At 38.2% G+C, this 14,168-nt stretch overlaps 1 protein-coding gene across 2 annotated transcripts in view; it reads left to right on the top strand.

The window, feature by feature from the left end:
* Positions 1 to 10,418, top strand: part of LOC136104971 (vesicle-associated membrane protein 2-like) — a 51,226-nt gene extending 40,808 nt beyond the window's left edge. Inside the window, exon 5 of one of the 2 annotated variants that reach the window (XM_065844389.2) lies at positions 10,136 to 10,418. In XM_065844389.2, the coding sequence (XP_065700461.1) occupies positions 10,136 to 10,161 (26 nt within the window). In that variant the 3' untranslated portion in view covers positions 10,162 to 10,418. Of the gene's footprint in view, positions 1 to 1,562 lie in introns of both variants that reach the window. The other variant, XM_065844390.2, reaches the window with a different exon arrangement.
* Positions 10,419 to 14,168: the final 3,750 nt, after the last annotated feature.

Genomic DNA, 14,168 nt, shown 5'->3' with positions numbered 1-14,168 from the left:
AGATGTTGGTGCTTCTGAAAGTTCCTTTGCATCTTGAATACCTAAATATTATTAAAAGTCTTACTGATTTCTTATCTCAAAAGATCATCTCGTTCCACACAGTTGTTATAGGAAAAATAGCATATGAATGAATAATAGCAGTCACGCTGGTTGGGAGCCAGGGATCTTGTAATGACAGGAACTGAACATTTTATTTATGTAACCTCTGTGTTAGCAACAGCCATTATGTGACATAACTGTAATATGGCATTAACTACTAAAAGGGAGATTTCTCGAGCTAGACAGTCTAGCTAGTAATCCAGAAGAGATTCACCAGGAGGCTAGACTGTGGATGTGAATTAATTCCCAGCTCTCAAATTACATGCCTTGTATTCAGCATGTTTCCACTTTCCTCTGTTGCTTCTGTAAAGAAGGCTTACAGAATCACCTGTAAACATGACTAAATGGATTGAGATACATGTGGCAGTTCATTAGTCTTATGAATGCTGGCACAAGAATGACCCAGAATAATTTTAGGGTTTTGTAACACTGATACAGCAAGAATGGGAAATGGCTAGATATTGACTGTATTAACTGAGTACTCAAGAGAAAGACGGGCCTTGGTTCTGCAGTCTAGTGCAGCAACCTAGGAAGACAGATGTGTTGCCATTGAACTGATTGCTGTGTATATACACATCGTTGTGCATTACGTCTGTCTTAACAGGAAAGTAAAAAGTAGACAAGATAGCTCATAGGGTCTTTAATCACAAACTTCAGTGTCACATCATCAAACCCAGGTCACAGCTCACCACAGTGAGATCTAGTGGAAGTGTTGTGAGATTTAAATGTATTTAAGCTCTAGATCCTAAATTGTTTTTTCAGTCTATCTGATGTTTCTGCAATAGTGTCTAAAGGCTGTAGCTTCAAGAAGGACCCTGTGCATTGAACTCAATTATGTATTTATTTACAGGAGCTCTAAAGTATACATTTAAATTCTGTTGACATCAAGTATCCAAATGCTGTCACAGACAAGGCCTGCATGGCTTCTCCAGTCACTGATTTGAAATGGAGGAAGATCATACTCTCCATGCAGGACTGGCTATAGATGCAGATAAATTGGGTAGTTTCTCAAAGCAACAATCTACCGTGGGTGGTGAAATGGCCCAAGTCAGGCTTCTTACCATCCTGGTAGCAGGGCCATGGAAAACACGGCTGGCTCCCTGCTGAAGGAAGGGTTACAACATGTGGGACTGCAGGTGTTGCTGGAGCTGGGGATGTCAGCTAACACCACCATGAGTCCTTGCCCTTTCTATCTTTTGAGCTGCAATCTCCCCTGTTTTCTACTCCAGTTCCCCTTGCAAACTCCTTTTGACACAGTAGGAGCATCCCCATTCCAACTAGGAAGGTATACTGTGTGCAGGGCATGTCATCCTCTTTTAGCAAAGCTGTGTTACAGGTGTTTGCCATCCCCTGACAGCAGATACTTCTGTGAGATAAAACACAACAGTAAACTCTGTAATAACTGCTGGTTTATGTCTTCTTTTTTTGTTTTTTTTTTTTTTACCTTCTGCTTCCTTTCCCAGTTTATTTCTCCACTTGAAAAAGTGAAGAAGGAAGACTTGGCACAACCTTGTTCATATCAACCAATGATATCAGTGTTCCTTTGTTGAACTCCGCTTTTTAATTCCCGGTGTCTTGGGATTTTTGCTTGTAATAACCCATAAGCATTCAGTGTGGTGTGTTTTGGAATTCTGTTGTTTCCACAAGAAACTGTACCAGCTAAATACTGCCAAGTAGTTCCATACACTGTCTTATACTGTGTCTTAAAATGTGTATGTACTGACCTTCAGAAACTGTAGTATATGAAAAGCATCCTAAACTTCTCAGAATCAGAGAATGCAGCTATGGGGAAGCTCCTCCTTAAAGGGACACTGTCAGGTGGATTGGACCCAAACCTAAGGTCACAGCAAACATTAGAGCCAAAATTTTCAGTCTGAGCACGTAAAGTTGGATAGCAAAATCCAATATCAGATGTAAGTTTTGGAGGTAGTATCTGGTACTCCCCTTCAACAGAGTAGTTACCAACAAGTATTCATGTAAGATGACTTATTTCAACTTAGCCAACCAAACATGGATTTTGTGAGATTAGTTGTGGTATCCAAGCATCCAAGTCTAAATACATTGCCTGCAGAAAAGTAATAGAACTTGATTATTACCTTTTGTAGTTTTAAATTTTTCCTTATTGGGTGTTCTGTACAACCAGAATGATCTCAATACAAAACCCAGAAAGAAAACAGTATTACAGAAAAAAAAAAGCGCATTAGCTAGCACAATCTTGAATAAGCCAAGTGAAATGCAGAAATGGTAATACAAGTGTCATTAATGACCAAGATCCAGACTCCTGCTAAAAACTCAACGTACAGTTTGTCAGGCTTCATGGGACTTTCTTGAATGCAAATCCCCAATACTTACAGTCCTAACTTAAAGCACATGAACAACTTTGGTTATGTCTGTGGCTTCCCAGCACATTTGTAGGAAGCTGCCTCTGCACGTTTTTGCAGAAGTGGTCCCCACTGTGAGGACCATTAAAAAATCAGGAAGAAGGTGGTATTGGCAAATAGAGGGAACAGTGGAGAGAGGCTGAGAAAGGGAAGGGTGCCTAGCAAAGCTTTCCTGGAGAAGAGGAAGACAGAGAAACACTGTTCCAAAGTGGTGGTGTTAGTAGGCTTTTTAAAACTTTAATTTGTGTGTGTTTATAGTTCATGAACAATAGTGTGGTCTTTGTGAAGTGCTCAGCTGAGATAGTTTTCATATTCAATTATACTAACATTTGATGTAATTAAGAGAAATTATATATTGCAGTTTTAAAGTTCTTATATGCTATTGTTGTAGGGTTTCTTCCAAATGCTGAATTCCTTGGTTTTTCTCTTTTAAGCACTGAATAGTTTAATCATAGCTAACCAAACTAAAAATGAATTATCAAATTTTGAGCCAGGAAATTCTGGAAGGGTGTTTTTTAGGATAGCTCCTTTTAAATGTCTAACAAGAATTTGTAGATTTTTTTTTAAGACTGTTGTTTTTTGTTTGGTTGGTTTTTGCAATATAATTAGGGCATAGAAATTGTGATAATAGTGTAAATATTCCCACTGTGGAGAATATCTTTTGACATGGTCTTACATTAAAAAACAGAGACCCAGACCAGTTCATTGCAGTGGATGTATATACAAATTGTGTTTAAGTAGAATTTTGCAGAGAAAATAAGCAAACATCAGTTGAAAGGTTCAATTTGCTTTTTTTCCCTATATATTTATCCCCTCATACTTACATGTACTGTTTCATACTATTAAGCAGTAGGTGGCCACCATCTTCTTGGAACTTAACTTTCTAAGTTAGTAATATGCTACTGGACTTCCTGGTATGCCCTGTTCACTCAAATTCTTCAGCTGAGTGAGTACATAAACAATTCTAAAATCCCCCAGGTCCAGACAGAAAACTCTGCTGACTCCATGAGGTGCCACAACTGAATGCTATGTATAATTGAGCTTTCACTTATCCAACTTCAAGACCCTTTTTAAACTAAGATATTTGGCTAGCTGATATGAAAGATTTACTCCTAAGAGTGAGACCCTGCCACCCATACCCATGTTGAGCATGGCTCGATCCTCACAGGGCTTCTCCACAGGAATGCTGAAAGGATGAAGATAGCTTTCATCAAGATGGTACAGTCAGTAAAGTTATATGCTGATACAAACTCTTAATGTAGACAGGTCCTATGTTTCTGAACTGACTACTTAGCTGATGTGGCAGCAAATACACATCAAAGAGTGTAGGATTCTATAGCTACAAAGATGCAGAGTTTCCAAATGAAACTGTAATGAAACTGCTATAAGGATGCAAAGCCTCCTAACTAATGTATCCCAAGCAAGTTAATAATCAAAGTGGGAGCTTTATGACAGAGTGCAGAAGATAAACCACTGGTTATGGAATGTGTACTCATCCTCCCTCAAAACAGTAACTAAGAGGGGTGACTGCTAAATGTTGGTGAGAATTTGCAAGGAAGGTTTTGGTCAAGAAACCTAGCCTCTAGTGGTTGTAAAATGTGAAGAAACTATTTCCTCCTGTGTGCTAATGAAATATGCTAAATTAATGTGTTTAACTCTTTTAGATTGTTCACAATAGTGTGCCTGTGAATGTTCAATGTTTGCTAGCTGTGCTGTGATGGTGAGTTGCAATCAGTAAAACAAGCCATGTAACGTTTCTAATTCAGCCCAGGAAGCATGAACAAGTGTGTCCTTCCCTGATGTACAGACCCAAAGTTGAACTGCTCCTGCAGAGGGTTAATTCTTCTGCAATGAGATTATGGTAATATAGTCCTGTCTGGGGTCACAGATTGTGCAGCAACATCACCTATATGTAGAGTTATACAATCTATATAAACACAGCTGGAGATCTTATTTGCATTGAAGCCAGGATTGATTGCTTTCCACTCACTGCCTCTACATTTAAAATGTCCACGCAGTTACAACTGCCTACTTGTAATAGTAAATTTCCCACGAAAAGGTTAACTCATTCTTGTTTAGTCAGCACTGATTCGAATTTCAATTACTGGGTAGAATGTCAACTACTATTCTTCATCACTAACGACTGCTTAGGGTTGGGCTGGTAAAAAAGCACAAAGAAGCTACATTTTACCCACTCCCCAGCAAACCCTCAGGGGACTGCAAGGCTGATTGCTTTCTGACTGCCATCCTGGGGACTGAGGACTTCTCTGGCTGTGAGCAAGGATTTTGATACCTTTAGCCAGAGATAGACATTGTTTGAGTATTTGCATGTTCTGTTGTTATAAGAAGTGCTTATTCTTCCTTTGGTTTCTGGGCTAGAGCTGTACAGCTATGCTGTTAGTATGGTACGCCATTCAGAAACAGCATAGCTGAAATGGGATGGTTAGGAGCTGGTCTGTGGTTGTACCACAGCTGCTGTTTGGCGTGCTAATGAGTGCACATGAACTTCTGAGGCTGAGGAAGTGTTATTTGCATCCACTATCCACAGGCTAGTAAGGTCCTGCTTGGAGTTAGGTCTTCCTCCTCCTAATTTAGCTCACCTTAAAATAACATAAATGTGGCTTTAAACCTAAAAAATTGGTACACAGAGCTTACAGGAACAAGTAGCGTGGAAGCCCAAACAGGACCTGATTTTCACTTGGCAACATTATGTAGCAATACAGTCAATCCAACATAGTCCAACAAAATTCAATATTATTAGCAGGAGAAGGGGAGAATCTGATAAAGATTCTCAATGTAAGTTGGGGTCTGTAAGACAAGAAGTGTTTCTGTGTCTCATTTTTATCTCTGCTCATCTGACACGGCTTCACATAACTCTAATTTTTTGAACAGCTGAGCTACTTCTTATCTGAATACAATAGATTTTAGTTCTTAAGAGCAAGTTCATGACTTGACATTTGTGTTGGAAGATACCTGTAAATAGTGATGTCTGCTGCTCAGAAGTGCATCTGCCATGGGAGACTTAAACTTTAGGTACTTTTAGAAGTCCAGATATTAGTCAACTCTTCATCCTTTTACAGATTTTTTTTCTCTATGCCATGGAAGGTTATTCACACAGTAGGAGTATGTATAATCTATTATTTTTTTATTATGGCACCTTGATCGCACATGTTGGTGCTAGACCTTTGCAAAGAAACTAGAGAGAAGAGCATTTGGGTGTGATCCAGAACTTAAATCTTGACTGCCCTTTAAACAGGGAAGATGGCAAAACCAGTAGCCATGTAAGGCACTGGGCTGTCTCCCAAAGTACACAGTGAGTATTGGAGAAGGGCCTCAAAGAGACCAAAGTCTCTTTGGTCTAGATTCATGTCCTAACTTGAACTTTAGACCCATAACATATTATAACCTTTGGGCCCCCTGTGTAGTAAGGAGAGTGAGATGCTTTTGCAGTTATTCCTCTCACCTGATTTAGCTCCCTCTTGCTAGATGAGATACATTTGAGCATGCACTTCTTCATGCATGACAAAGCACAAGCACCCTGAAATTAACTTATTTAAAAGCAAACCCAAAAAGCTGAAGAGTGTAGTTTGAAAAAAAAAATGCATTATATCTAGAGAAGTGATTGGCTAAAGATTTCTTAGATTACAACATTATTATCAGGAGGGATACTAGATCGGGATGTATGAAAGAAATCAGAACCTCACAGTAATTGTTCTTTTTTCATTTGGTCTCCTTCAGAAACACTTTTCTATTCCACTTCAATAAAGAATTTTGTTTTCCTCTTCAGCTAATTTCCCTTCCTTATTTCATTAATATATGTCTCCATTGATGTCCTCAGTAGCTTTTTTCCTCCATGGAGAACCAGAAGACTGTCTGCTGTTACACAGAAAAAGATCTGAGCCACCCAAGGAGTTTACCTTTCTTTCTGATGCAGTGACATTTAAAAGCTACACCTATAACAAAGCAGAAAAACTGTGGCAGTCCGGTTACACACAGTTTTGGTGGAGTAAACACTTGATTATTCCACAATGAGTCATTTCTGCAGTAACCTCATTCTGTCATGACTGTATCACATCTGCTAACTCTCCAAAGCAAAAATCATAACCTATACTGGTCTAAAACATGAACACAGCCTCATGGTTCATACGTAACACTCTACTCAACCAAAGAAGCCAGGAGCTATAAGTTTAGAAGGGCGAAGAACTTGTTCTCAAAGATAAAAAGTCATAGAGAACAACAAAGATAATTATGAAAAAAGCTTCCCTGTTCTTTAGCCCTTCTTACAGTTTCTGGCTTCTCCATTATTCTTCAAGTCCCCCTTTGTTCTCCTATAAAGCCTTTGTGGTTTTTGGAGTATACTGTGTTTGGAACCTACCATACTTGGGGCTAGGGTTGTTCTGCTGCACTCTGAGTTGACACCCTGCCTTCTGCTGTATTGCTTTTGTTGACTCCAATCAGTGCAGAGGTAGGCCTGAGTGGAGCAGAACCTCCTCTCCCTAATCCACTGCTGTCCTCAAACTGATGGAATGAGAACACTGGAGGCAGAATATGGCTCCTGGATCTTAATTTTGTTCAAAATGATGTGATACAAAAGAAGGCTTCTGACTGCTAGACAAGAGTATTTATGCTACACTATTTTAACACTGGCATTTTAATTACATGTATTTAACATTTCTTGTAACAGAAATTTCACCAGTTTTGATGGAAAAGAGAGGAAACAACAAATAAGGCTACTGTGAGGACAAGATAGTAAATTGGGAAATGGTGTAAGTGAAAAATAGCCAACATTCAGTAAATTACTTTTTATAAGTGGCTATACCCAAGAGCACATTTTGTATGTTAAAACTAAGCAGTGCTAGCCTGTTGAAGTGCATATGGACTACTACTTAAAATGAACTATGATAGATGATAGTTGAATTTACTTCCTTTCATTTATTTATTGAAAACACAGGACATAAATGCAGGGAGGATGATGTAGTATTTTTGCAGAGTATGCCATTTGGGGTATACCATCCAAATACATGCTGCTGTTGTCAGCTGTAGAAGTGGTTGAGGACTTCAGTCAAATGAGGGCTCCAGTGTGCTTGGTGCAGTAAAGATACATACTGAATGCTCACTCTGTTATATAGCACTTTGGTCTGCCAGTAAGGAAATAATTTTCACACAACATGATCACTCTACTTATCCTTGTTCCACTCTAGTATCTATGCTTGCCTAACAATAAATGGTCTAAGGAGAGGATGGAAAATTATTTTGCTGAATCCATTACATTCCTGTCATGTATACACATGGTGGTGGTCTGAGCTTTTGTAATGAAAAGAGTTTAAAAGAATTAAGGAGTCTCAATATTATAATCTATCCTTTGAAATTAGTTTCTCCCCCTGCTAAGCTAGAGGTTTGTTTAAAGTAAGAGCAAATAATGGCAGCTGCTGTTTCATTTGTAAGATCAATGTTTGAGATAGTGTATATAATAAAGCCACGAATTCATAGATGCACAATGCATAATTGTTTTCAGAAGTTCAGTTATTCATATTTATAATGTTGACCTGAAAGGCTGCAACAATTTCTCCATTAGTCATAGCAGTGTTAGCTGGATGTGATAATTCAGTGGTCAGTGTGGCTACTGTGCTGCTAGCAAGCTACAGTGTACTAAATAATGCAACTTCAACCTTTCATGAAACTTAAAGGGAAAAAAAAATTCTGAATAAAAGTAGAAAAGTAAAGAAAAGGCCATGGGTATAGAGGTTTAACCATGACTTACTTAAGTATACCTGCTAATTGCTTAAATAATAGATAAATCATACAAATAATTGAATAATTAGCTTCCAAAGCCTATTTTATAATTTTTTTTTTTTCACATTAGAAATGCTAAGTTCAATCTATGTTCCTTTTGCTTTTTCCCCAGATTGAAAATAAAACGCTAATGTAGCCAAGACATACTCACAGGTCTGCACAATAAAATGTTATGGATAGCCCACCACTTGTCATGAAAAACATTATTACTTTGTCTTGTCAATGAAAAGTCCTCTCTCCCCCATCCACATACATGGTAAAATATTAGTCACATTATATATATATCAGCACTACTGAAAGATGAGAAATTAGTACCTCCTACTCAAGATCAAGACTTAAAAACATCCTTTGTCTGTTGCAAAAATACATTTTGAGGGGGAAACACCAACTGTTGTAGAGGTTCAACTTTTATTTGACAACTCCTATTCTTTTTCCCTCCCACTTTCTAAAAGAAGTGCGTATATACATAGACATTTGCCATTTGGGTGATATGTTCTTTTTCCAAGTATGAAAGAGATGAAACACAGCCAGCATCTACTGTGAGCAACCTTTAGTTTGTTTTGCAGCATAAAAAGTTCTTTCAGTGGCAATATATGAACTCTAATTATAAACTTGTTTTCGTCATTGCAGGAAATGAATTTGTAGCCAGGTAGTATTTTCCTTAATGACTTATGCTAGAGTCTTAACACATAAAAGAACCCTCTGGAGGTACTATCTAAGCACTGTAGATATAAAAAGGGCAAATGGTTGAGTATTTCATACTCTCTGGCCACAAGTGAACAGCAAAGCGTGGAAGGGAATTCAACATGTGCTTCGGCATATAAAGAATTTCCATTCCCTGTTTAAGACAACAAAAAAAATCGTCGTTTGTCCTTACTGAATCCATGCCTGATATGAAATCTGTGCCATGTTCTAATTCAGGAGAGGAAACGCCTTTCCTTTGAATGATAGAAAAATTAGATTGGAAAGGACCCTAGAGGTTTATCTAGTCCAATCTCGTGCTTGAAGTAGGGCCACCTTTGAGGCTGGATCAGGTTGCACAGCGTTTGTATTGATGAGTTTTGAAAGTCTCCAACACTGGTGATTCCACAGTAATTCTGCCATTGGAAATATTCTCTGCCTTACCAAGACTGGTAAAAGTGCAGTATGCACCCTCATAAGTGTATGTGGTCTATGTTTTTGCCTTTTTTTTTTTTTTTTTTTTGTGCACTGATCTGATTAGAGTCAAATTCAGATGTAGAGGGAGTAAGTGCAGCCCGCATTTTTCAAAAAGCTTCCACTGACTGCAAGAACTTTTCTTCCTTCCTCATTTACATGAGACCTAAACAGATCTGATCATGCTGAGGATATCAGTGCATTCTCTCCCCTGTGAAGCTTGCTCCTCTTAACACTGAAATTGAGGATAGGCATAGGATCACACTCAGGACATTTGGTAAAGTCTAGTTCTGCACTGAGGTCAGTGATGAAAGCTAGACTGGCTACTAAGTTACTAGACAGGCACCAAAGAAAGAAGATTTACTGAGATTACTATCTCTCCTAATAAGTCACCTTAGCAATGTCACCCCTCTTTCAAATGTTGCTGGAATGGCCATGCAAAACAAAAAGCTTTCTACTACCTCTTTCCTTTAATTCTTCAAGCTCTACTTCTAATAGGAATAACCAGAAATAAGTTTTCAGTTGCCCTTTTAAAAACTGAACTCCAGACCGAATCTTTAATTGCATCATTTTAAAGGCTATACAGTAGTGTTAAGCTACATAGTAATTAACTCAGAAAGTATCTGAAAGTCTGTGCTGAGAACAGCATCTCTCACCTTGTACACTCAGCTTTACTGAGGAAGAAATTGTGGTTTGTGCCTCTACAGAAAACATTCCATTTGCATCTTCTTAGAGCTACCTGGGGAGGAAAAATAATGTTGTGAAGACCAGGAAATTTCTTAAAGTGCTTTACCTGGAGGTCAGTGGAATCCCATTTATAAATGATGAATGCATGAATTTTGATGCTGAAATTGTGATGACTTACAAAGTTTGACATTACTGTACTTTTCTGTGGACAGTGACTTTTTTGAAGTGGTAAACATATTTTCCAAGAATATTGTAGGCATTTGTAACATGTATGTTTGTGCCAATAAATCTTGTTTTAAGAAACTGCTTTTTGCATCATTTCTTTTCCAAATATACACAGTTTAAAGACAGTTAAGCAGCTTCAGCTTTCACTCCCTCTCAGTGTTAAGTGCTAAAGACTTCTGAAAAATAAGATTTTCTAAATCATACTGATTTTTTATATATTCAGTCTAATAGATAAGAAAAAAACACCTATGATGTATAAACAATAATGAACTATACAAAAAGCAGGAGGGGACAGTGATACAACTATCGAAAATTGTGAAATGGAGCAGATGGGAGAATGCCTTAAGTACCTTTTACCTGATTCTTAACTTCCTTAGTGATAACATCCTTTCCTTTTAATATGGCACAGTTAACGGAGGGAGCTCATTGCCATGAGATACTGTTAATTCATAAATTGGGTATGCTTTGGACACGTTTTTGAAATGAAGAAAGAAGGATTCTCTGTGAGAGGGATACAGGCTCTCTTGCAGGGTCATCTTCTGCACTAACTTGAAACAGCTGATGCTGGCCACTGGTGTGATGGCCCAATGGGGTATGGTAATTGTTGCCATCAATATTCATAATGAGTAATTAAGCCCTTTGAAGGGACAAGAGTTGGAAGCTGCTTTTCTCCCCCTCTTAGTGATTACACCTACATTTTAAAATACATAAGCATTACTGTAACTCCTAGGTAGCTCTGCACCTTCATGCATATAGGGCATTATTTGACAGCTCTTCTAATTTTGTTGCAAAGCAACTGAGCACATATTTTATATATGTGGGCACACACAAACACACCAAAGCCAGGCGATATCAAGATGCCTTCTTGCATGATAGTGCTTTATTAGTAAAACTATATATTTTTCCTTGGTAAGTCATAGCATGAAACTAACTAACATTAACATTAACTAATGCTGGGTAACTCCTGGCATTAAACTGGGGTCACTTCGAGTCTATAAGGAGGAACTGGGAAAAAGCGATCATTGATTTCAGACAGTGCATATTCTGGTCGACAAGAAATAGCAAATAAGGACTGAGAAAGTGAATTGTGTTGATTGGTGCATATGAATGTGGTCTTGAAGAACAAAGGAAACTGGTGAAAGTCAAAATGAGGCTTATGCTAATAATTAAGAGAGTACAATGGGGTAATATTCCATTAGCACTCTTATAGTCACGTTGTGTAGTTGGCTCAGTTTTTGTTGAAACAAAATGTCCCAATTTCTGACTTCTGAGCTTACAAAGAATTCTAGCAGATGATAAAACCAAGTGAAAATGAAATTATGTGTAATGTAATGGAGAGATTAAGGTGAATATGGCAGGATCAGGAAGATTATATGAAAAAGCTAATGTATTTTTGCATTCTGTTCAGATAGTAGATTTGCATAATTCATGGAAGTTCAGCCAGCAAAAGGAAGGACTGCTTCTTAGGGGCTGCTAAGTTAAGTGGGGTGAAGAGCTGTGGGGCTTGCATATGCTTTGGAAAGTCAATGGAAGGAAGTTCAAAGGAAAAACAAACCTTTAAGTGACTGTCTTTGCTTATACTTTGTGAGCTGAAGTACACGAAGGTAAGTGAATGAATAAGATGTTTTTAAGGGTTCCTGGTGGATCTAAATTTTTTTTTTTAAGTCTCACGTGACTAAAGATGGTCAGAACTGCAATCTGAGAAGAAAAGCAGGTAATCTTGAGACTGCTAGAGCTCTATATGAGAGAGATAGGCAGTGATGATGACTATTATGAAACCAAACCATCTTTTTTTTTGCTTTCCTAGGTGTTTCAAATCTAAGGGAACATAACCTTGTAATACCACCTGTGGTTTGTGCAGCTATCATCAAAAGCTTTTACCACAATGCGGTAGACATATTAAATATATTTTCCTGTGGGGATTTCCTGGTACCAAATACACTGAGTTATTACACTTTCAAGGCAGCTTTTAGAATGATTCTGCAGAAATAACACCCTTGCCTTCTCCCTTACCATCTGCACAGTTTAATTATAATTTAACAGCTGTTAGCTGAACTGCTTTACAACGGCAAGTAAGCCTGGCTTTTCTACCTTCTGTTTGCCATAATGCAGCTTTACTCTGTTGAATGTAGTCAGTGGATTTGATAATTAAACTTCTAGTGCTTATCAAATAACTGGCAGGTTGTTCTTTTTGCTAGAAGATGTATGATACAGCAACATGTTATTTACATATTCTCTGGATTAGCCTAGAAAACACCTGCTCCACAGCCTGGGAAGACTTCCCAATACCATACAGCACATGCCTCTCTCATATAATCTGTACTAAGACATAATGCCAGTGGATTGAAAAAGCTGCATAGATCAAGGGTGTTGCTGGTATCATATAGCTCTGCACCAACCCACACTTTGTTAAACTTCCTTCCTTCCTTATGATCTAAGAAAGCTACAGAGGAGAGAAGACAAAAAATTCTCCCCAGTCTGTGTCAAATGACTGGGGAGTGGGGAGGAGTTCCTTTTCTCAGTTCAGAATCCAGTGAGTTAGTTTAACTGAATAGGATGCAGAAACCAGGCATCTGAAACTAATGGCACAAGGAAAACTAGGTTTAATAGGGTTTGAGGAGCTGGGAAAATAAACCAGTTTTATATAGCTTTCTAAAAAGAGCCTTGAAATATGGGATTATTACAATGTACATATTGTACTGAAAAAGAACAAGGCAATGTCCTTTCAAACAACTTTGGAGACACTTACAAGTTCCAGTTGCAAAGGTCAATCTTTTTTATCACCAAGAACTGTCTGGATCAGCTTTGCTAACCTTCCACCTGCTTATCAGGTACCATTTGATAACCACATGTACTAATGGCCCCCTTTGGTCCCCTAGAAAGCTCCATCTGAACTTAATTCCTGAACTGGCTATAAAACTCTTTCTAATGTCCTAGTTACTATCCAAGAAAATATCTAGTTTTTACTCTTTTGTTTGCTAATTTTCTTTAGTTTGACTAACCCATGTTCTCCTTAGTCATCCTGACAGTCCATCTCTGCACAATTGCCAGCTCCATCACTTAATAATCAGAGCAGCAGTTAGTGCTCTGGTCCAAGTAAAAGCTCATGAAATGCTGTATATGGTGGCACAAACATATTGTTGTCTTTATGAAAGAAACCTGGATCATCCTCCTACAATATTAGTACTTTTCTCAACTGATTTACTTTCCCACCCCCAAGGCACCCATCCTAATTATCCTGTGTTACACCTGTTGCTTTTTCCTTACTTTAGGACCAACAAAATTATCATTGGTGAAACAATAGTAAGCAATATCCTCAAGGATTAACTTGATCCAAATTTTGCTGCCTCTTCCACCAAAACAAATCCTATTGATACATCCAGTGCTTAGCCAGATGATAGCTAGGTGGCCTGAGACATTGCCTATGGCAGGCAATCAACTAATACTTTCATTTCAGTCTTTTGTTTCACTCAAAAGTCTCAAAGTTTGAGTGACTTTCCCCCCAACCGAGAGGTGCTAGTATACCAAAAGTAAAACTGTTGCTTACTGCAACTACTAGCTTAATCAGTTCTTGACTACTCAGACATCTCTGTTCCCTTTGAACTCGTATGCCAGTAAAAATGCTATTATTTTTGAGATGCCTAGGTTTGGTAGCTAGCTGGAAAAAATACAGTAGCACTCTCTGAGGAGAAAAGGCATCTCTAGGCAAAAGCAGTATCCTCAAGGTCTGTCTTTAATCTAGATGAAGAGCGAGCCCACATGCTCTTCACAGCTGAGGCTAGAACTTGAAACCCTATGAAGTGAGAAAGCCAAGCTAGCTGTATAAGC

The sequence above is a fragment of the Patagioenas fasciata genome, chromosome 9 (assembly GCF_037038585.1).
Source record: "Patagioenas fasciata isolate bPatFas1 chromosome 9, bPatFas1.hap1, whole genome shotgun sequence".
Classification (NCBI taxonomy): domain Eukaryota; kingdom Metazoa; phylum Chordata; class Aves; order Columbiformes; family Columbidae; genus Patagioenas; species Patagioenas fasciata.
The sequence above is the reverse complement of the archived record's forward strand: the minus strand, read 5'-3'. Positions and strand labels throughout refer to the sequence as shown.